At 44.4% G+C, this 24,370-nt stretch overlaps 1 protein-coding gene across 6 annotated transcripts; it reads left to right on the top strand.

Moving 5' to 3' along the window:
* Positions 1-6,302: 6,302 nt before the first annotated feature.
* LOC119652231 (L-asparaginase 1-like) lies at positions 6,303-19,242 on the top strand. Of its 6 annotated transcripts, none has more exons than XM_038056190.1 (5): positions 6,303-6,411; positions 17,342-17,512; positions 17,574-17,791; positions 17,982-18,737; positions 19,017-19,242. In XM_038056190.1, the coding sequence occupies exons 2-5, from the start codon at positions 17,401-17,403 to the stop codon at positions 19,065-19,067; spliced, it is 1,137 nt and encodes a 378-aa protein (XP_037912118.1). In that variant the 5' UTR covers positions 6,303-6,411; positions 17,342-17,400; the 3' UTR covers positions 19,068-19,242. The 6 variants fall into 6 exon arrangements, with proteins under 6 accessions (XP_037912118.1, XP_037912117.1, XP_037912121.1 ...); XM_038056189.1 differs by having other exon boundaries at positions 6,335-6,411; positions 17,329-17,512; XM_038056193.1 differs by lacking the exon at positions 6,303-6,411 and adding an exon at positions 6,424-6,484.
* Positions 19,243-24,370: the final 5,128 nt, after the last annotated feature.

Consider the following 24,370-nt stretch of genomic DNA (forward strand, 5'->3'; position numbering starts at 1 on the left):
AGAGGGGAGAATCCCGGGTAGGTCAGGGGTGAAGGCAACAAGCCCGTGGCTTGCGGTCAACTAGCCATAGTACGAAGAATGTTTCCAGAGCAAATACTTGCGAGGATCAGGAGACTATCGAAGACCTTGTCGTCAAGAGTGCTCACCGACATACGTTTCGAACCAGGCATACGAGTGTGCGACGGAGGACACTACGAATAGGCCCAAGATCAAAGTCCCTAAATTGCCAGGCTGGAAAAGAGCAGAATTGTTGACATGTGGTAGTGATGATATACCGGGGGTATACAAGGTGACAGTGTATCTTCCTAAATCCCTAAACCTTCCAGACTAGGCGCTGAAGAAGGAGGATCTTATGGGCCTCCTGATTGTTCAAAGTTATGATCTTCATGGGATGTCTTTAGAAGTTAGGTTCAGGACAAAGGCAGACCCCTCACGATGGAAGCAATCGAAAGACAGTTGTTCCCTTCATTATATATACCCTTGGACAGTGTGCGCAAGTGATTTTATAAATATCGGAAAAGCTGAGATTGTAGCTGGTATATTCGTCTTCATCCTAGCTGGGGGTACACTTCGGAGGATACATCGGGTGGAAAACGTATCGAGGTCCTCAAAGGAATATCGGTGGCTAAAGAATCTGAAAAGGCAGGGCCAGGTAGGGAAGTAGACCCGCTACCCAGTGACGAGGAGAAGCTAGAAGACCTAGACTTGAATCTTATAGGGCTCAAGGTGGACAGCGATATGCAGGAAAGGGCCATGTTTAAGGAGAAGGACACTTAAGCAGTGGAGAAGAGCTCGAGACACTAATGAAGCCATCCACTAAGATAGCTCAGGTAAATTTCCACCATTCAAGAGCTACATCTGCAGTGATTGCAAGGGATCATCAATAAGTCGGAAATATACAACATGGGGAACACTCCAATATTTATGACCAGCACTAAACAAGAGCTGCTAGAGAATGCTGTGATGAATAGGCTGGTTAAGAATTAGAAACTGTAGGATAAACCGTCTATGTCGGATTACCGAATAATCGTTCTCCTTTTCGACATTGAGGGCAACTCCGAAATAAAAAGAACAGTAAGCAATCCCAGGAGAACACATTGGGTCCTCTCTACTAGGCACTTGAGCAACAACATAGTTCATCTACAAATGGGAAGTGATATCAGAAACGAACTGGAACTCGTCTTCATTGGCGCATTGAGGCCAGTTGTCCGGCTGACGAGGTACTAAAACACAGTGACGGTGTATAGTAACGGATGAAGGATATGGAACAGCTTCAGAAAATTTTGTGAAGGAATTGAACAAACCACAGAAGCATCCAGGCTATATAAAGATATAATCAAAGATGAGGCAATATTTTCTGACTGTCTGACGAAAGAAGATGGGACATTTACCGAGAATGAGGAAGACAGGATATATCCGTTTCTTACAACTCGTTTTCCGAGGTCTTACTCGACGGTGGAAGACAATAGCATTCTGCTTGACACCCCAACAACGGAGAGAAGGGGAATTCGAAAGAGGTATGTTCGGAAGCTAGGGTAAGACGGGCAGTGGGAACCCTTAAACCACTGAAATCACTCGGAGTGGATGGCACTTTCCCAGCACTACTCCTGAGAGGCCTAGAAATCATGTCAGAATTTCTCCTAAGAATGGTTAGAAGCAGCATGACCTTGGGATATATTCTCGGAAAGTCCTGAAGGGAACCGATACATATTTTTGCAAACGGTCAATGATGTGTGATGCGCTGCACCCTTTTTATCATCAAATGGTAACCATATAAGCGAAGGGTAAACTGAAGATAAAACCAAGTTCGGCAGCTAAATTGCAGGCCAATTGGCCAAATTATTATACGATGACCGATGGTTGGATCGCCGTAGAACTACATGGCGCATTGGGGCAGAACTGCAACCTCTTCTGTGAGTCCCAAAGGCAGGGACGTATAGAGAAAATCCTGGCCTTGGGTAAAAATTATGTAGAAAACGACAGCTGGGATAAGAACTAAGTTTTGGGAGACAATTGTACGGCTCGCCCATTATTCTTTGTTTTCATTGAAATATTTACTCCAAGCCCCCGAGAAAACTCTGGGCCCGGCGGGGTCCCTTCTTTCCGCCTTTGTTTCGTCAGGTCTACCTAAAAGAGTTGAAACAAATTCCTAAGAATTCACAACGACGGCACGTATGTTAGGTGCCGCTGATGCGCTATGTCTTACGTATGAATTTATGGAAACGCCATAAGCCTTGATACAGCAAGAACAGTTCGTAATCTTATTATTTCCCGTGTAAGACAACAAAAGTTTGAATCCTTAGTAGCGAAAAGAAGAGATCTGCACCTTACGCAAGAGTAGGCGACCCTGAAATCTTGATAAGAGCGAATTCTCTTACTGATATCGTGATTTGATTGCCCGGGCTATGAGGCCAGTCCAGCCTATTAGGATGGTCTCATCAAATTCCGCGATTCGTCGGACTATGAGTAGGCTGGAATTGCTAATAAAGATCGCTAAGATTCCTCTGGGTCCTTGAAAGTTATCGGGCATTTCTCGAGCCTTAGTTGCTTTCTGCTGAGTGTCATTGACCTTTGTGGTTGACATGGTCTATATTACAGTTGCTATTGCTCTCGTTGGAGTTGCTGCTTTTTCCTTGCACACGCCATCAATTTTCAAAGGCTCGCAGGGGCGGTAAGTTTTCTTCACGTTCGCATTGCTCTACTGCTTGAAATTTCCGGCACAAGAATCTTTTTGCGGTGCCTAGATTTACTTTTCTTCGTCCGACTCGTCCATTTTTACTTTTGGTCAATTACGTACTACCCCATCCCCGAAATTTTTGTTTTTTACCTATGATATCATTTTTAAATATGGCGTACTTGCATAAAGCCGCAATTGACTCTGCAGTAAAAGATTTATTGCCTAGATATGGATAAAATTTGGCACGCATATGAGCAAAAGCTGGCTTTTGATTAAAGGAATAAAGTCTAAAAATTGAAAAATAGACAAACTTAACGGCGCAATAATGAAAATGAATTGATACTTATTGTATTTGTCGTTGGAAAAATAAACCCACGGAGACCACATTTTTCGTTTAACTGTATGAGTTAAGAAAACACTACAAACGGAAATTGCTAATTGGGCCTTGCAAATTGTTGCTTAGAGTAGAGATGGAATTAAGCCTGCAAATTTCAGGAACTTTGTTCAATTTGGCCAATTTTTCTGTGCATGTGCATACATTAACTTGATGTCTGCAATCATCGAAGAAGGGCAATCATCTGGACTGCGACAACTAGGGGCTACTTGCATGTTTTCCACTTCTTTTTCTTCAGTCTATTTCCGTTGAGAAGCGGGGTCGGTCCGTCTTTATCGGTTGCGCTATTTTCTTCAGTCAAAGGTCAGACTTGGATGGACTCGCGAGGCTCTCAAATCACCAATCAGCAAATAAAACCATCGTTCTTTCTGCCGGCCTTTTTGTCGTTTCCCATAGACTTCAATGTTTAAACCTAGATTAGCAAGTGAGTTTTCAACAGCGTGATCCAATTTTCCACCGTCTGCAACCTCATATCGATAGCGGCTGTCCTTATTTCGGATATGCACCCGCCCAACGCAACATCTTCTTTTCCATTACGGCGAGGCGGTGTTTACTGCTTCTTACAGTCGGCCAGTACTCAGAACTATTACTTCCGCGCTGCCCGTTGTCGCGAAGATATTAGCGAAAATAATTTCAAATAGCATCAGGAACACCTGTGAAGCTTGATCGACAAAGAGTGGGCTGAATTCCACTCTGACCCTCTTGTACCGACCACATTAACATCATTCGGATCATTGTGGAGCAGTGTGCGGAATTGATATTACAATTCCTCCTGTTCTTCATCGATTCCGAGAAAGCTTCAGACATTGCCAGCAGTGAATGTATCTAGAATGCTCTACGTAGCAGTTTTTCATGCTTCATTACTGGAGAATATGTGCGTACGTATGTATAAGATGCCGGAGAAACATATCCTCTGAGCACTCAGCCCGTCGTACTTGACTCATCCGTCGGAAGGAATACATCAAATTTGTCCGTCATTTCCGCCCAGACCTAAAGAAATTAGTTCATGAGCTGCTCACATTGAAGTGCTCTGAATTTATATATCTAGGGCTGCAAATTGAGTACTTAGAGATGCGCTGGATGTGGTGCTCATGGCACCAGTACCACCCAGAAATTCAGTTCGTTGCAGTGGGGCTTGCTTTTATGACAGACAGACAGAGTGTTGGAATCTTGCAACAGTATGCCATCAGACTACCAACTAAACAATTTCCCGTCATCAGTGAAATAACTGGGAAACGTTTGATACTTTACAAGTCTTCCTTTCTCCCCGCTAAAGAAGCTTTTAAGTCAGGGGATTCCTTTCAAAGACGAGAGGGGAGAGAAAGAAGGGACTTCTTAGTGCAAGGAATCCCTTATGAACCTGTCAAATTCAATCTTCTTCGAACTAAGAAAAATCCGAACGTAATACGCAATACGGTTCCGTCTGCCAGCGTTCCTCAGCATCTCTCTGATAAGGGTGTCTGGAGACGAAAGCTACAGACGAAAGCCATTTCACCTTTCACAAGGGGGAAAGGTGTATTCGGCGTCGTACGCTACTCCATTGCAGAACATACAATCAGGAGATCATGCCCTCCCAATCTTGTGCATGTAAGACTGGAAACTTCAATTTCCATTTGGAAGTTGCGTAAGGCAATAGTCAATATCACCATGGGATCGGTTCAGCCGCGGGTCAAAATTGCCAATGAGCCGCGCACTCGGTAGGTGTTCATTGACGTTCTTTACGGGCAATCGCCTCTATTAAGTCTTCGCCTTTACGGCTGTGAATAGCTGCAAGTTCCTTAGCAAGGAGAGTAACGGGGATCACTACTCATGATGTATAGTAAACAGATGCCACTTACGAAGCTTCTCTCCCTGCATTTGGGTAGAGTGCTTTTGATACACCTCCTTGCCAAGGGCCATAAGAAGACGTCACCACCATTCATCATTAGCTGACTCAATGCCAAGACTCCTTGTCCGCTGCTGCTCTGATTTGAAGAAGCTCATCTTCCAATCGGGCAATAAACCAAGTGATTTAACAACTGGTTTTGAGCCTATAGTCAACTTGCCGATTGATCCAGGACCCAGGGCCTGAAACCATGAGCAGTCATCCATCCGCTTACCCGTCGCATCAATATGCTAAGTCTGCTTTCCGCCTATTCAACAGTGCGTCCAGCAACAAGTACCGCAACATTGTCTGCATAACCCACCGGGGGCGACACTTCTGCTATGTGGAGTCTTAGCAGATTATCGTAGAGAGGTCCGGCACTAAAATGGATCCCTATGCTACTGCCGACATCTTCTAGTCCTCTGGTGTCTTTATGGTGGTCGGTGGCAAATATGCAGGATTTCCGCAGAGCCTCGATTTTCCGGGTGACAAGCTTATAACCACCGGTCCCTATTTACCTCGTTGACTAGGTTCTACCAGCTGCGAGCTTTCATTTCCATCATTGCCATCAATGCATTCACACAGAGTTAATTCGTATGGCTTGGTGACTTCCTCGCAGAGTTATTTATTGCTACACATGCAGTTTCTTCAGATCCGCTACTTGCACTCGTACAGGAATTCTAGGAATCCGAGAGCTTTAACAAAGAGTGTAAAAAGCGAATGATTGTTAAAATCTGAGAGGTTCATAGTTTAACGGGTCATTGAACTTTCCCTGCATTAATGGGCAGAGCGTCAAAGGGAGGAGACGTGAAATATGCTGCCCTGATACTATTTCTAAACGAGGAACATGATCAGCGCGCTGTCCTGGCACCCGTGAGCGATGTGATTGGAAAGCAGAAGTGGCAGTAGATAGGACACATGTTAAAGAGGAGTGACAATCGCATTGTTTTCTATGCCATGGTCTCCCAGATGCCCGACGAGTGAGTTGCCCCAAGGGCACTTGACGCAGAACAGTAGGGGAGGAGTGCAGCCATCTCGGGAGCCAGCGAGGTGCTTGCGATGGATGGCTCATAGATGTCGTTAATGTGACCAAGGGGAAAATGACAATGAGTAATGAAGTTGATTAAGTCGCTGGTCTCCGTTAATCAACCCCGGCGCCCTTCTAAACAAGTGCTGCGATGCAACCAATTTGGAAGCACCCTAACTTACCATACCTAGGAAAAAATGTGGCAACGTCTCATCGAATCCATGGTAATTGAAAGCTTTCCTCCTCCTTAGATAGATCCGATAGCTGGGGAATCCCCGCTTCGGCTGGTAGTTTGATAGCTTCACTGTGCCTTTAGTATAAATTGTGCGGTAATCAGCGGAGGTAATCAGTTAAACTGAAAGGCGATTAGGAGTGGGTTATTCCACCTTTCGTTTCAAGTGTAAGGACAGTACCAACAGTATTTGTAGTTGATCGCGAGTGAAGAGAAGGTTTGTCAAATCGATTGTAGTCTAGGTTTCTATTTAGTTTGTGACCTCTTCTGGTGTGGGAACGACGGTTGTGGTAATTTTCATCTTAAGCTTTCTTAGATTGTGCACATTTCTCTGTTCTGAAATTTCCAAAAAGTGATGCAATCTGTTGTCACCGACCATATAAGCTGGCGTGTTTGTTATGTCCTTGTGTAGTTCTTGTTAAGCGATTGTGATTTTTTAATTGTAAAATTGTGAATTTTATGTAGAGCCTCTGATTGTCAACCAGCTATACCGCCTGTAGCGTGATTTGTATCCTAAGTCAATATAATATAAAACAGCACCCATCGATCTGTTTCACTGAGAGTATCTGATCGACCATGGGTTTTTTACGTTGAAATTCTCTATGGTATTGTCAATTATCCGGAGGACTTCAGAGTCTTTATTTTGGCATATTAAAGTGTATCTAGTGTTTGCTTTTAGTTAGTAATTTTTTCGTTTACCGTCACTGCTTGTGCATAATTGGCTGCCTTGTTTGAAGGCCTTTTCAAATTGCATCGGTTACTGTGCAGTACGGTCAGTTCAGACTTACTATGCGGGTTTTATTTCTTTTAGTTTTGTCCTGTCATTCATCAAGTTGGGCCAAAAATTTTCAGGGAGATTGGCGGATTCTCTTAGGGTTGAATTTTGGTTGCTTCCTGCAATGACTTTTCTACACAGATGCTCGTGTTTTAGGGATTAGTGCATTATGGCTGACGTTCAGTACACCCTTTTCGATGACTGTACCTGCTTTGACATCACTGGTTTTATTCGTTTCTGATGTTTGGGACCCTGAACGGTAATGGTAGGTCACCTATGGTTACGCTCACTCTTCTTTATGATGAATGATCTTAACAGTAATATAGTCATTGGTCCTTATCCCAGATGGGTAAAGTTTGAGTTTTTAACCCTATTCCCGGAGGGGTTGAGAAGTTTGTGGAAGGAGAGAACCCAATGACAACTCCTGACGATATCTTCCTTAAAAAATGGTGGCCCTTCAAAGTGAAGTTGGTAAGGTTTGAATTTTCAACCCTACTTAGTTAAGGAAGTGTGCTAGGAAGGTTAAGGTGAGGTCCCTTTCTTTAACCTCGTTGAAAAATTATGGTGGTCATCCCCCTAAAAAGCTATGGCGCCCTAGTAGACAGCGACGTGATACCTGGTCACCGATTTGCATTGAGGAAACAATACAACACAATAGAGCAAGTCCACCGGATTATATCAGAAACAAACAATACCCTCGAAGAATTTAAAAATTCTACCTTTTTATCCAATGGCACTATAACCAAATCAAGCCTTATCCCCCCCCCCCCGGATGCCTCGCCTCCAATTACCTCGATCCAAACATCGCCTCCTCCAGTTGAAATGTCCTGGAATTGATCTGCAATCTGTATCCACTGAATCCTCCCAACGTTTCCTTGGCTTCCCTTTTGATCGGTTACCATCGATTCTACTTTTCAGCACTCGTTTCGGAGGGGAGGGGAAGGGAGGATCCCCTCGTTCATGCCTTTGATGTGGCCAGCCCATTGCAATTTCCGGACTTTGCCTAGTGTCGATGCTGGTGGGTCATCAAATATTTCACACAATCCATGATTGATATCTCAATATCGATCTGTTTTTCCAACATTTGCATCAAGGTCCACCTCACGCATTCGACCCTACATTAGTAGCACTTTTCTCGACCCGGTAGGATCGCATAAAGTGCTTTATGAGCATTAATAATCCGCCTTTGCATTTCGTGTTTTTTATTTGCGTCCTTCGAGAATAGGGCTCCTGGGGAGACGAATTGGTCCACCTGTTCGAAATTATGCTTGACTATTGCGATGTTCTGCATACTAGCAGCCGCCTTTCGAGTTTGGGGCATGTATTTCGTTTTGGATTCATTGACTCTGAGCCCTACTTTACTCGCTGCTGACTCGAAACGCTCGAACACTTCCTTGGTACGAAGAATCAATCGGGCAAGAATGTCCACGTCGTCTGCGTACGCTACTTGTTACGAGGACTTCACCAATAACGTACCTTTGGTGTCAACTGAGGACACTTTCCTGACGACGTATTCGAGCACCAAGTTAAAGAGAGTGGGGATGAGACCATTCTCTCGCTTAAGCCCTGACACTTTAGGAAAGCTTTGTGTCAGTTGGATTTTTATCTGGACTTCGTTGTTAATCATTGTGGTTTTCACTAGCCGGATTAGCTTCGGTGAGATTTTTAGCTTGATCCTTATACTGTACAGAGCATTACGATTTACACTATCCACTATGCCTGACAGAAGTCAACGAACAGTTGGTGCACATCGATGTCATATTCCTAACTTTTTTCAAGGACCCTAATGCGAATATCTGATTCGTTGTCGACCATCCTTGGTGTTCCCCGATGATGTTGTCTGTATACTCTCTTAATCGTCGTTCGATTCGGCAGCAGCTTGAAGCATGTGCGCAGCAATGAAATCCACCCTTTTTGTACACTGGACAAATTACACTTTTTCTCCAATCGTCAGGTATTTGTTCAGTTATGCAGATTCTGTTAGAGCTCCCCAGTCTAATCTACAAACTGTTCCCTCTTTTTTAAGGAGCTCGGCTGGGATGGAATCGATTCCGGGAGCTTTATGTGATTTTAATTTAGGCAGCTTTGCGCCTCTATTTCGTCCAAAGTTGTTCCTCGTTTGGGTCATCCGGAATGGCAAATGGGGTGGAAATGTGTCTTCGTTGGGTTCAGGAGGTCTTTAAAATACTGAACCCACGTTGCTTTCATTTGAGTCGCGAGCCTGATGATATTGCCATTCTGATCTCTACAGAGGGTGGTTCGCGGTTGAAAACCTACCCTCTTCTGTTTCACTTTGCTAAATGGTATTCGTTCGTCATTCTTCTTCAAGCTGTCGTCAAGTGGTAAAATGATTATTGAACTTTCGTGGTTCTCGTCTGCAGATCTTAGCGTTTCACCTTAGTTCGTGATTCTTGTTTTCTCTTGCTCGTCTTTTGATCAGTAGTTGGTAAGCTCGGTTTTTGTTGTGGAACGCTTTTAGGCAGGCATTATTGAACCATTCGTTACGGTTACTCCGTTCTATTATATATTCACCAGGGTATTTTTAGCTGTTATCCGTCCCTAGTTTTTCTTCACTCTTTCCTCAGGAGCATGAGGTCGTGCGTCGAAATGTGCCTTGATTGGGAACATGTAAGTCACTTTGACCGTGTCGTCTTTCAACTTTCCCACAATTGATTTTAGAAGTCCAGTTTCTGAGGCTGCTTCTAGCTATTCGACAACGGCATTTCCCTCTAGCCAGGAAAGCACCACCCAGTTAGCACCTCGTAGTGTCCTCACGTCCGATATCTTTGGGGTAGCTCTTTTTTCGACTAGGACGTGGCCGATTTGATTTGCTGCTGTCTGGTGATGCCCATGTCATTTCACATATGTTCTTACGGGAGAAACAAGTTTATGACTAAATTTTTAATGCTGGCGGAGTCGATGAGTCTTTGACCATTATCGTTTGTTTCATTATGGAGGCTCTGCCCTCCTGTTATGCCTTTTTCGCTGGTAAATATTGTACAAGGTCCGCAGTCATTTACTTCGCTCCCGAACCATTTAGTTTCTTGGAGCGCGAGGATGTTAATGTTGTGACGGGATATTTCCTGGAGAAGCTTCCGCAGTGCACTCGTTCGAAAAAGGGCATTCCAAGACCCAAAAGAGTAGTCCATATTTCGTTGTCGAAGTCGTTGCAATTTGATCCGTTCAATCCGAGGCTGTACCCCGAGTTCCTGGACCCGTTGATATTTTCCGCTGTCAGCGCTTGGCTCAACTCCTTATCAGGAGAGCCGGTCTGGATAGTTTTTTCCGCTGAAAGGCGCGGTAAGCTCACCTTTACCTCCTCCGCCTACTGTTTTGATGGTAAGGCATCCAGTAGCCACCGCGTGGAGGTGGGATTCGATAGCTGAACTGTCGGTGTTAAAATACAGAAGACGTTCCACAGGCTATGTGCTAGCCGTGTAACAGATTACAGTCTCGCCCCGTGATCCTTACTATTATTTAACCACTAAAATTTAACCTTTATCGGTGTTGAAGAACACGTTACCATTTAAGATTTAAATCCGCTTCCATGCCTTAGTTCTATACGTAAGCCCGAAAAAGATCTACCAATTTAGCAGAGCCCGACATACCAACGTAAAATGGTTTATTCGAAACCGAAGATGAGTGAAGCATTTCCTTAGTCAAGGACCCTTTCTCTTTCCTTTATGCGAGATAAAGGAAAGAGAATTCCTAGTATCTCGTCCTGTTACGGGTTTCCCCATTTAAGGTTCAGATTGCTCAGCCCGTCTTCCTTTTTCAACCACACCATCAAATTGTCTTGGGAATGTTCCAATTTAGATGTAAAATTTATGTAAATACAGTTGCGAAATTGGTCGACTAACGCTTGCTATTTAATTTAGATTGCGAAACGCACCGTGATCGGATGAAGGTGGATTTTACTTCAGAATGGCAATTTTATTGATGAAATTAGGGAAATCCCCTGGTTGATGAATGAATTAAACAATTAGGGGATTCCCTAAACTGAATCTTAGATATATTTTCTCTCTTTTCATTTAGCCTTCATCCCCCCGCCTATTGTTAATCTTAGTTCTATTTGCGAAAAAGAAAGCTCTATTCAGTGTCTCATAAACTTCCAGAGAGTTAGGTTTTCTGTCCATAGGGTCGTGGTTTGCCTAAATAATTATCGCGAACGAGTTGTTTGAAAGTAGGTGCGTTTACAGTCTACCAGATGTTTAGGACTAAAATTTTTTGATTTTGGCTCGAAGAGGGCTAATAACTTTCGGTTTTGTTGTGATCATTCGATTTACTTCGCAATTTTTCATTCAAGAAAAGAGAATGAGAGTCGAAAAGTGAATATTATTGTAGTGCTTCGCTTCATTCATAATTTTCAAATCAAAAGGGTCTATGAGTTGAGCGAATTGTTTAAGCCATTCTTGCGTGTTACTGGTGTCATCTTTGTATGAATACACCAACAGGACTTTCCGAGAAGATGACAATCCCCCACTAATGTGTATTTCTGTGCTTGTAGCGAAGAAAGTAAATGCAATCGTTAGCACCGTCTCCGTCGCTAGAAAGGTTTTTATTTTGCAAATACTAATATCTCGGGAACAACTTGCTCGCCTGTTCAGTGTAAGTCGTCCTCGCGTGTGTAAAAAAATTTTAGGAAGGAATTTTACTTTAGCAAGTGTGATAATTTCTAGAAAGTTTGTAATCGCGATCTGATCAATATGATGCATGCTCCTTGCCGATCAGTGGAGACTCAGGAGCTGGGCCAGTGAAATGCAAGTTGCACCGCGTCCTAGAAAAATTATTGTGCCCCTTTAAAGGGCTTTAACCAATTTTGCACAAGTGCTGGACATCACCCCAGAAAGTGCATGGAGGTTTCATCATCCCTAGATATCCCTAGCTTCTTCAGATGGTAATTTAGGCCATGATGACCAGTGAGTATTTTTACTATGATCCAAAGGCTCTTCTTGGTGATCCAACCAGTGCATAGATTTGTCTACCCCTATGAACACTCTGCATTGTTCCATTCTTGGTTAGCTCATCTAGTAAAGTGTCCTCAACCGTCCCTCCTTCCTTAACATAGTAGCCATGAAGCCCTTATCGATTCCATAGAAGGCTTCTGGTCCACATAGCATCATTGCTCCTTTCATGGCTAGCTTATCCACTGCCTCATTGCCTTTTAATCCAATATGCTTTGTAACCCAGGGTATTCAGATCTTATCGTACGGGCCAAACATACTCAATTTATAAAGGCATTCCTATACCAGTTTAGATTTCAACTGGCTCTCCTTCTGCGCATCTACATGTAAAGATGGAGAGGAGGCATTCCAGAAGTAACTCCAGGGCTTCCGTTGAGCATACCCTCTTTGCCCCTGTGATGCACGCACGAGTTTGGTTCTATTTGCCCAAATAGATAATCATCGCCCTCGCTAATGTAGTATATATCCAGCACATGATTTTCGTGGTACATCCCCATTTCTTTCCTGCTATGGAACAGCAAGTCGTCAAAGCTCTTATAGTTTTGCGATGAACGGCGTCTTGTGGTAATGGAAAATGTTGTGTTAGACTAGTGGCGTGACATGTTTTGATCACATCCGAAATGAGGATATCCGCGATCGATATGGAAAAACTGCGAAAGAAGCGTCTTCGATGGTATGGTCACGTAATTTGCGCTAACGAGAATTTACTTGGCAAGATTGGTGTGAACATCGAAGTTGATGGTAAGCGGTCAAAAGGCCAACCGAAACAGCGGTGGATTGATACGCTGCATAGGGATTTAAAAGCCTCGTGATTGCATTCAGATCAGGCCGATCACGACGAGCCGACCCCGCTTGTGAATGGACAAAGGCTGAAGAAAAAGAAGGTAGACATTCTAGAGAAGTTTTTGATCTAATTCCCAAATATTTGACCCTTCTTTCTGGTCTAACCTCCATTTTGCCCGCTCTCAGATAAAAAAAAAACACGTTTGATCGCCTTCATGCTCTCGGTATGCACCCCAAAGCTGAGCTGCTCCTTATTACATTAAATACAGAACTGACTTCTAGGCCACTCTGAAGTAGTGCTTGGAAAATGCCATCAATTCTATTATAGATGATTTCATCATCATCCATAAAGGCGGATCAACCGGTATCCGGTCTAGGCCTGCCTTAATAAGGAACTCTTGATACCCCGGTTTTGCGCCGAGGTCCACCAATTCGATATTCCTAAAGGACCTACGCCATCGCTCCCTCCCAGGCAGGGTCTGCCTCGTCTTCTTTTTCTACCGTAGATATTGCCCTTATAGACTTTCCGGGCTGGATTATCCTAATCCATACGGATTAAGCGACCCGCCCACCGCAACCTGTTGAGCCGGATTTTATCCACGACCAGACGGCCATGGTATCGCTCATAGATTTCGTCGTTATGTAGGCTACAGAATCGTCCATCCTCATGCAGGGGGCCTCTCGAACGCGGTCAAGAGTTCGCATTTTTTCTTGCTAAGAACCAAAGTCTCCGAGGAATACATAAGGACTGGCAAGAACATTGTCTTCTACAGTAAGGGCTTTGACCCTATGGTGAGACTTTTCGAGCGGAACAGCTTTTGTAAGCTGAAATAGGCTCTGTTGGCGGCCACCAACCGTACGCAGATTTCATCTTCATAGCTGTTATCGGTTGTGGTTTTCGATCCTAGATAGGAGAAATTTTCAACGGTCTTAGAGTTGTAGTCTCCTATCTTCATTGCTTTCTTTTGGCCAGTGCGATTCGATGTTGTTCATTCTGTCGGTTTTAGGGCTGACGTTGCGACCATGTACTTCGTCTTATCTTCATTAATGTGCTGCCCAAGATCTCGCGCCGCCTGCCCGATCTGAATGAAGGTAGACTGGTGTACATCTCGGGTTGTTCTTCTCATAATGTCGATATCGTCACCGTAAGCCAATAGTTGGGTGCACTTGGAAGGCGCCTCTCGCATATACATCGGAATCACGAATCACTTTCTCCAGGGTTAAAGAGGACGCGTGATAGGGCATCCCCTTGTCTTAGACCGTTGTTTGTGTTGAATGGTCTCGAAAGTGATCCTCCTGCTTTTATCTCCCCTGGTCAGGGCTAGCCTAGTCAGTTTTATCAATTTTGTCGGGATACCGAATTCTCTCATGGCCGTGTACAGTTTTACCCTGGCTATGCTGTCATAGGCGCCTTAAAGTCGATGAAAAGATGATGCAACTGATGTCCATACTCCAGCAGGAGGAGATAGGGTTTGGTAGCAGAGCTGTTGGTGTTGGTTCAGCAGGCGTTTCCCAGGTTTTATGCTCCATCGCGGGTATCAATCTACGCTTCGCCCTGGGACCTATACTACCCTTTGACCGTACCGAGTCGATCTTATCCTCTGTAATTATCGATTTGATAGTCTCGCACGGCTGGAGTAGCCTCCAAGCCTTCAAGCAAGGTTCTGACTCAGTCCTCCTCGTTGGCGAGAATGTGCGTTTGAACCAGCAGCTCCAAGATTCCGTCCAGGAGCCTTCCGACTTTTTAAGAAAGGATGGGCTCTTATGTTTCTTGGACAGAATCTTACTGAGCCTCGCAGATTCACTGGTGCTTTCGATGTTTTAACAATAATCCCACCCAAACCGTCTGATGACCGACTTGTACTTCTTCAGGCAATCCTTATATGGCTGCCGATATTTATGCCTGTAGCAGTTTTTGAAGCTTTCTCTGGTCAGCTTCCTGAGGCTGGAGAGATTTTTATTCCACCACGGTGGCTGGGCTTTTTTACTGTACTTAGTAGGGCACGAGACTTTAAAGGCGGTATCGAATGCCTTTTCCAGAGCCCCGACCTTTGACTTCAGTTCGTCTGTCGTGCCAATCTTACCAATTTACGGACTGGAGAGTTTATTCTTAATTACTTGACCAAACTTTCTCCAGTCGATCCTGCTGGGGTCTCATGGGTTTGGAGACCTCTACAGCGAGATCTTGACTAAAAACTATCCAACTGTGATCTAAGAAGGATCTTTGGTCAGACAGTCTCCAGTCCTCCATCCTAAGAATCCCATTGTCGGTTATTAGGGTGACATGAAGGACCTCCTGCCAACCGACATAGTTCTCTGAGCTGGGGAAATGGAAGGTTGGTGTATTGCCCCTGTTACACACCGATAGGTTTGAAGTAATAATAAAATCAAAGAATGACTCACCTCTCTTGTTGATTTCCGTAGCCGATAGGTCGTGATCTATGCAAGGCGAGGAAATATACATGTTCTCTTCCCTCGCTTGCTTCAGTTTGACCACGGCTAGGACGCTGGAACTCAAGTCCGGACACAGAAAAGTGTGCAAACTCTTCCTCGCGAGAATACATGCTCTAGGTCTGTCCTGATCAGCGTCTCCTGTGCTGTGAAATAAATTAAAATATTTCCTTTGGAGCGCTTTGATGGTTCGGTCGCCTGCGGCCTAGGGCTTCTGTATTAGTGCAATGTCGATGTCTTCCTCTAGGGGAAAACAAGTAGATTAGTCGAGGCTCACTTCGAGTGCTGCAGATTTATTTGCGTTGCCCTCAGCATGATCTGCTTGCGTGGGGGGTTCGTCAGTCCCCGTTGGACCGTCGATCGTCATATCCTCTAACATCTCGTTGGCGGCATCGATTGCATCTAGGTCGTCGTCTGGTTTTGCAGGGCGAAACACTTTTATCTTTGCATTCTTTACTCCGAACCGCACTTTATAGTCGACCTTTTCCAGTGCCTCCAGGCACTCTTCGTTTATACGGAGTAGAAAAGGTTGGCTGTTTGTCTGGAATTCCTCCTTGACAACAACCCAGTCGGTCATGGGAATCTTGAGGTTTTGAAGGCGCGGGTATTAGACTAGCTTGTCTTTATCTATGCGGATCTTCGGCAACCAGATGCGAGCGAACGGGCGTCGCTGATCTTAGCGAAGCACGAACTGAGAAAGTCTCCGGAGAATTGGTCCTTGTAAGCTACAGTGTGGAATCAACGGACCACCTAAGAGGAATCAAAGCGGGGATGAATCCCGTGTGTTTGCCTTCGGTGTCCAGGAGATGCTCAATGATCATCTCCGACAGCCTCACCTCAACACTGGTCCATATCTCCGGCGCTAGTTTGTCGCTAGCAGAATTACTATCCGCCAACGCCACACAGTAAGTGCATCCTGGCCACGTCTTTGTAGGGTTTCGCAGTTCGTGGCCCGTCGGCTGACTTTTGCTGCGTACTTTTCTTCGGATGTTGCTTAGGGTCTGAGCTCTTGCCCACTCTGCTCTGTTTGTGATCTTGCGCGACCTCTTGTGATTGCGTTTCAGAGCGATGGGCTTCGGGTTCTGCTCGTCTGCCAGGTGTTTGCTATAGTATTCCTCAACATTCGCCTGGTATTTAGAGAGGTCTTTTTCATCCCGCTCGTCGATAGTACCGGTCTCATTCTTAGCAATCTTGCTGAGAATATGCATGGCCTTCTGGTACTGGCTCTTGAGCAGGACACCAGTGGACCTTCGCTTCTTAGTCGATTTCCGGCGACCGACGTTCTTGTCGGTTTTCACTTTTGAGGGATCCCCCGATGTCGAGGGTTTCGGGTTAGGGGTATTTTGTCTGGTACTCGCTACACCTAGTTTGACGGCAGTGGATTCCAGGTTGGAAAATACTAGTCCGTCTGCCGCCTCGTTCCGGGAGGTCTCTGCAGTTGGTTTCAGCATAGCGGTGCTAAGGCTGGCACCGTGTGTACTGCTCTCGACGGCTACTGTCTCCTGACTGGATGCCAGCAGCTTGTCCTTCGATGATGCGCCTGGTATTACCCCCTCTTCTTCTATCGTCGTTTTTTGTATTTTTAAAATTGAGTCCATGTCTTGATCCCACGAGTAGTCCGGGAAGAATGTGGCTGGCCCGGCCACCAGGGTAAGGGTTTTATTTGAAATTGAAGGTGCCTAAGGTACTCGGAGTTGGCATACTGAAGACCAAGCTCCCCATTGGCCACGCAGCCTTCGGCCTTATGCTGTTATATCTTGGCTTGGGGTCCTATTAGCACCTTCTGCAGTTCAGGTTGGACGATCGCTGGACTGTTCGTTCGGTCCATCCCCTCGCCAGATTTGCTTGCCCCTAACACATGACCAGCAGACAAGCAGATCGTCGTCAGTTGGATGAGCTTACTCCCAGCCCGGCCCTACACATTCTTCGGCGGCCACCACGAGGAGGTCGTGTGAAGACTTGCCGAATTATGTAACTTTAACCTGAAGCATAATCAGACCAGGCCGCCTTACTGAAGATAGTACTTTTTATATTTGCTAAAAACCTCTTTTACTTGGCGTTAGGACCAGCATGTTGTCCTGCTAACATGATGGAGTTAGGTGTGGACAACGTTCTTTTCTTGTTTGTTTTTGAGTTCCTAAATAACGAGTATTAGCTTTAGCTTTTTTTTTCAGTCACCAAACACGACAAACTCTAAGTACTGTTTTAATCTTAATCCCCGGAATTGATACCTATGGAAGATCAAGTTAATTGTGATTCAGATGTAAAATGTTTCCCCGCGGTTAAGATCTTACGAATTCTTATGTTGATCACTGGAGGTACCCCTTGTATGAAGGAACGTGACGGTATGTATATTTTCATATTACCAATATGAACGAAAAATTCGAAGTGTCCTGGTATCGGCAGGTTCTTTAGCTCCAGCAGATCATGGCGAATTTACCACGTTCATTAAGAGAAATCCACTAATGCATGATAGGCAGAGGCACCAACAACTTGGATTAAGCGAAGACGAACTTGTGCTGCCAGGAGCACCTATAATATACAGAATAGTGGAATATCCGACATTGTTAGATTCTAGTAACATTGAGTTTCAAGATTGGAACCGAATTGCTCTAGATATCCAAGTAAGTAAAGCGACGATGTGCAGATATAATGCTGCCTTTCATACCGTGTCTGAATATTCGATTCAGGATAAAGCCAACTTTTTGCGATAACAGACGCCCCATTTATTTCTAGACTTCATTTCGAATTCATGTTCCATAACTGGATTATCCTTTTTACACATCCTTTATTGATAGTTGTTTTATTTTCTAGGAAAATTACGACAGATTTGATGGATTCGTTATTATACACGGAACAGATACTCTTGCATATACAGGAGCAGCCTTAACTTTCGCCCTGGCGAATCTTGGAAAGCCCGTTGTTCTAACTGGGTCTCAATTGCCGATTTTTGAATCCAGGACAGATGCTGTAATAAATATAATAGATGCACTTAAAGTTGCTGAGACATTCCCGGATCTGCAAAAAGTTGTTGTCGTTTTCAACAGGCAAATGTTTCTAGCAAGTCGAATTGTAAAGGTTAACAACGAAGACTTCCGAGCTTTTTCTTCACCGAACCTGGGACCCTTGGCCGATTTGAACACGAGTGTAAGAAATAGTCTTCGTAGTAACAATGACGGTCTGAATAGGAGAACTGGTGGATTTAGAATTCATTTATATAACGAGTCAAAGATCAGCGTTCTTTATTTGACTCCCGGGATACCACGTGAGATTGTTGAAGCTGCGGTAGCTCCTCCTATGAAAGGAGTTATACTCGTTTCCTTTGGCAATGGGAATATTCCCTCAAATCGTGAAGATATTACAGATGCGTTAGCGGAAGCAGTTAATCGAGAAGTTCTGATTGTAAACGTTACTCAATGTCTCCAAGGTTCGGTTTCCGATATCTATGAAACAGGTGCAGTTTTGGGAACTGCTGGAGTTGTGAGTGGATCTGATATGACTATTCCGGCGGCCTATGCAAAGGTGGCATTCGTTTTGGGGATTGCACGCTCATACGAGGAGATGAAACAGGTCTGTCAAAATTTGTTTTAATTTATTTTTTTTTTTTCAAATCGCTGAATGTCGACTCTATACAAAATATTTGAAACTAAAGCTGTTCTGAGGTTTATGGCCCAAATTGACGCATTTTCGTAGAATGAGGTCAGATGACCAGTATAACCTGATCGTAGGCAACACTAAGCATCTGGTCCTCCAAACACTTGTACTTCCCCATAAGCCTTAAAACTACAACTAAATTTGTGCATTTAAAAAATATTCTATTCAAAAATGGTTTTCTTTTGTTTCTTTTAGATGATTCAAGAAGATTTGAGAGGAGAACTAACCACACAGACAATAAGCTGAGAAGCAGGCCTTATGAATGAGGGTGGAAGTGTAAAGGAAGGTCTTCCATGCATCCTGAATAGAGATTTTACTGAAGGATAATAGAATTGACCGCATATGTCTGCATCTATATACACACATTTATATCTATATATCTATAATTATATATCTTTATAAATTTATCAAATAAACATGTTCGTTTTTTGCCAAAGCTTGTCAACAAAATTTTGTTCTCGTTTTTTTGTTTTTTTTTTTGGAACAATTTTATTTTTTATTAGTAATATGGACATCACAATTTCAAAGACATCATCATCATCAACTGGTATTTGGTCTAGGCCTGCCTTAATAAGGAACTCCAGGCATCCCGGTTTTGCGCCGAGGCCCATCAATTCGATACTTCTAAAAGCTGTCTGGCGTCCTGACCTACGCTTTCGCTCCTTCTGAGGCAGGGTCTGCTTTCGCTTCTTTTTCTACCACAGATATTGCCCTTATAGACTTTTCGGGCTGGATCATCCTCATCCATACGCATTAAGTGACCCACCCACCGTAACCCATTGACCCGGATTTTATCCACACCCGGACGGTCATTGTATCGCTCACAGATTTCGTCGTTATGTAGGGTACGGAATCGTCCAATCCTCATGTAGGGGGCCAAAAATTCTTCGGAGGATTCTTCTCTCGAACGCGGCCAAAAGTTCGCAATTCTTCTTGCTAAGAACCCAAGATATGTTACTAAGTTGCCTGGAGTGAAGCCTCTTTGGTATGGGCCAATGATGCTCTGGGCGAATGGGGCTATCCGGCCTAACAAGGTAGCGGAGAATATCTTATAGATGGTACTCAGCAACGTGATACCTCTATAATTACTGCACTGTGTGGTATCTCTCTTTTTATGTATGAGACAGATAATCCCTGTTTGCCAATCGTCAGGCATTGATTCGCTGTCCCATACCTGGTCGCCCCCATATTTGATTTATGATATGATTTTTAAGCCGATGAATTGCACGGACTGTTTCTCCTATACTTGGTGGTGGCAGTATTTTTCCGTCGTCTTCAGTTGGCAGGACCTCCAAGTCGCCGATGTTCTGGTTGTTCAGTAGCTCATCAAAGTACTCAACCCATCGCTCCAATATTCCCATTCTGTCGGAAATCAGATTTCCCCTCTTCGTCTCGGCAGGATGAGCATCGTGGTGGCTTCATCTTGCTGACTTGTTGGTAAAACTTGCGCGCCTGGTGCAGTTGTGTACTTTTCTAATTCACAGACTTGTTGGTTCTCCCAGGTTTCGTTTTTCCGTCTGTGAAGTCGCTTCTCCGCTCGACGGAGTTCGTGATAAGTCTCTGCGCGTGCCCGCGTTCTTTGAGAATGCAACATTACTCGGTATGCGGCATTCTTCCGTTCCGTTGCTAGCTTTACATTCATCGTCAAACCAGCCGTTCCGACTTTTTTTGCGGCTGAGGACGAGTATCTTTCTGGCCGTATCAATGATAACGTTCTTCAGGTGGTTGTGAAGATCATTTGTTGATGCTTCATCTCCAGGTCCTCTGTTGACTGCAGTTATTGCGGCATCCATTTCCCTCTTATAGGTGTCGCGGAGAGCTGTGTTGCGGATGGCTTCAGTGTTAACTTTCACCTGATTGTCAGAGGGGGGGGTTCTGGGTGGTGCTGTTATTCGAGCTCGGGGCACCAACGAGATAGTGATCTGAGTCTATATTTGCCCCCTATATGTTCTGACATTCATCAAGGCTGAGAGGTGACGGCGTTCGATCAACACGTGGTCCAATTTGGTTGAAAGTGGTTCCGGTTGGAGAGGCCCACGTTTGTTTGTGGACCGCTTTCCGCGCAAACCAGGTACTTCCAATAACCATTTCGTGTGACAGTGCTAATTGAATAATCTGCATTTGTTATCATTTGCATTTCGATCTAACCTATGGAAGCCGACGTATCGCCTGAATACCGGCTCCGTCCGTATCTGGAACAGGCTTCGAGGGTTCGATCTACTCTCTTGTAGAAGGTATTCTCCTCCGACTCTGGAGTCTCCTCTGTAGGGGCGTGAACGCCCCTGCCTCGCAAACGCAGAGCACATTGCCGTTCGCTTATGTTTTCAAAGCCGATGACAGCAGGTTTCATTTTTTGGCTGGCTAAGAAACCTACTCCGGGCACATGGTTTACTGGATGGTCGCTATGATTTAGTGGCTCTTCTCCAGGAAACCGGTCCCTGTCCAACGCATTTCCTGCAACGCTGTTACGTTAGCCGTATATTGGAACAGGGTATCGGCTAGCTGCTTGGCACCTCAATCACTGTACAGGCAGCGTAAGTTCCATGAGAAAATGCGCAAATTGTTATTACTTTGTCGTTGCCGGGTTCGTCGTTGTGTTATCAGTCCAGTTCGAGGCTCATGTTGTGGCTTCGTAACAAGTTGTTTTCCGTGTAGGTTTGTCCAGCCCTACCCGACCCCCAACTTGGAGGACCAGTTGGTACAATTTGTCCCATTTGTAGGCACGGGAGACTCGCCCTCATCCTTCTCCGTCTGCAGCTTTTCGTTAAGAAAGAGCTCCCAACGGTCACCGCGTGGAGGTGGAGATAGGGTTTGGTAGTAGAGCTGTTGGTTTTGGTTCAGCAGGCGTTTCCCAGGTTTTATACTCCATCGTGGGTACCAATCCACGTTTCGCCCTGGGACCTATACTACCCTTTGACCACAGTACAAAAATATATACAATTTATTTACCTTAAAGGTAATAAAATGAATGATATATGTATTTAAAGATATTCTTATATTTCACAATTTTTTTTTCTTGATGAGCGAAATGAACATAATACAATATAATGAAATATATAATTCATTACGACCGGAGGTGAAAGTAACACCCATGTAATATTTATATTATTTACATAGTTCCACCAAGAAACAAATGGCAGAACTGAGCACGGTCACCGCTAACCGGCATTCCGCAGCCACCAGTACCAGGATTTCTCTTTTTCATCCTGCCTAATATCAACTGCTCTCGCTCTGGAGTATCTCCAGACGAATCCCGGAGTCCCCACAGTCAAGTTCGGAGGGTATTCTATCCTTTGTCCGTGGCCCGTCTACGTATATGATACATAACCGGATCACCGCCAGAATCAAGAATTAGACCATTCCTGCCAAGATACACGAACGCTTCGGGAGGAATGAAGCCTGTCGTGAGAGCTTTCTCAAAATACCCATCATTTGGGTAGAACGGCTGCGAAACCCAAGGGTTCTCACCATGCGAAGCAGATCGCACAATATGATTGCGAATCAATCTGACGATAACTGTGTCGATTCTCGGCGCAGCAACAGCTACATACATCACTTCATTAGTTACATAGTGCTCATAGTTTCACGAAACAGTCCTATTAAGCCCCGTGCAAGCACGCAGACATTTCCTTTCAAAGATCCTTATTTTCTTCATTTGGCTAGCACTCAAATTAAACCAGATAGGGCACCCGTAGATGAGCACCGGTCTAACCAAAGTAAGATAGCAAATAATCTTAACCTTCCGGCTAAGATGTGGAGCGTAAAAGAGTCTTCGAAGAGACATGAATGCCTTGCGAGCGCTCTCTAGCGCGACTTTAACGTGCTCGTTAAATTGGAGACGCTCGTCACCCAGATATCTAACGCAATTCTTATGAGGAATGCGCTCAGAACTATCCTCGTTCGGGACAATGTGGAAATCTCTCCAATTCCTTTTCAAGTTCCTACTGACGCACGCCAAGGAATTTCGAAACAGAATCGTTTCACACTTTTGCGCATTGATTTTCATCCGCCAACTATTCGTGAAGAACTTAATATCATTGAGCATCTTCTGAAGTTCAAGTTGCACCTCAGTTACCTTCTTGTATGCCGTGTAGGCTATCAGATCGTCAGAAAAGACAACCAACGACCTTTTTTTGAAAATTTATTAAATTTGAACGAGTTGAGTAATTCGCCGGCAAATACCGGAAAAAGTGTAGGCGCAGTCACTGTCCCTTGCTGTAATCCATCCAGAACATGAAATTCTCTACTAGAAGTGAGATTTCCGTCCGGAATGACAAAGCACTTGCCATACAGCATACTACCCATCATCGCTATGAGGTGGCTGGGAAACTCATCCTTCAGGAGCCAGTCCATCCAACCAGATGGTATCAAAGGTCTTCTCCATGTCTATAAGGCTAGCGCCTACGCACTCACCATTGTTAATCCGCCAGCAAATATCAGACGCTACCTTCATTATTGCATGTATTGTCGAATGTCCAGATCGAAATTCGAATTGCGCATTCGACAAAAATTTCTTGTTCTTGATATGCCCTTTCGAGGTTGTCAATACCAAAACCTCAAACACCTTGCTGATGTTAGGCAGCAAACTAATTGGGCGGTAGCCTTTAGGACTGGATGAATCCTTCCCTCTCTTTAAAATTGGGAACACTCGGGCTTTCTTCCATTGTCCTGGAAAGAAGGCATTGTTCAATAAATTATTGAATAAAATGCAATAATTACGAATGGCAATGTCTGGTAAATGCCTGAGGACCATGTTGGGAATGCCACCTATACCGGATGATCTCTTATTGTTTTCCCTTCTAAATATGGAAGTTAACTCCACACATGAGACAAAGTAATCAAGCAGATTATAACTCGGTATGAGATCAGCCTACAATGCAGAGCTAAACTGGAGAGCTGTAGTGCCATTCAGGCTATATTTGAAATTGAGACCATCTCGTTCAACAATTTTCGAAAGTCGAGTTGGCTCTAAGTCCGTACTGGGCCGATGCACGGATTCAAATTGCTCCCCTATAAGTTCGAGTTTCAGAGCATCATCCATCATGATGTAATTGCCTTGCGCATCTGCAGTTACACTATTGGTGTCTATACCTGAGTCAATAAGGTGTTGTATCTTGCTGCCACCGACTTTAAATCTCGTTACTCGTGACTTCCTCCGGAATAACGTATTTATCTTTGTAAACATGGAATCTGAATCGCTTAGTGACTCCTAAGTGAAATCTTTATTGCATCACTGGAGGAGAAAATGGAGCAGGATGGATTATTGCCAAATATATGGTTGAGGTACGTGGATGACATTTTGACAGTGATCCCGGACACAAGTATCTAAGATATGCTGGATAAAATCAACATGCTACACCCTAAAATAACCTTCACTCATGAGATTGAAGTTAACGACCAATTGCCTTTCTTAGATTTATTAATCAAACGTCAAAACGGACAATTTTCTTCTTCTATTTTCAGGACACCTACCAGCACTCAGCGTACAATCCCGGCCACTTCCTTCCACAGCTATAGTTACGTCACACGTGTTGGATATCCCCCGGGAA

Source organism: Hermetia illucens, chromosome 3, assembly GCF_905115235.1.
Source record: "Hermetia illucens chromosome 3, iHerIll2.2.curated.20191125, whole genome shotgun sequence".
Classification (NCBI taxonomy): Eukaryota; Metazoa; Arthropoda; class Insecta; order Diptera; family Stratiomyidae; genus Hermetia; species Hermetia illucens.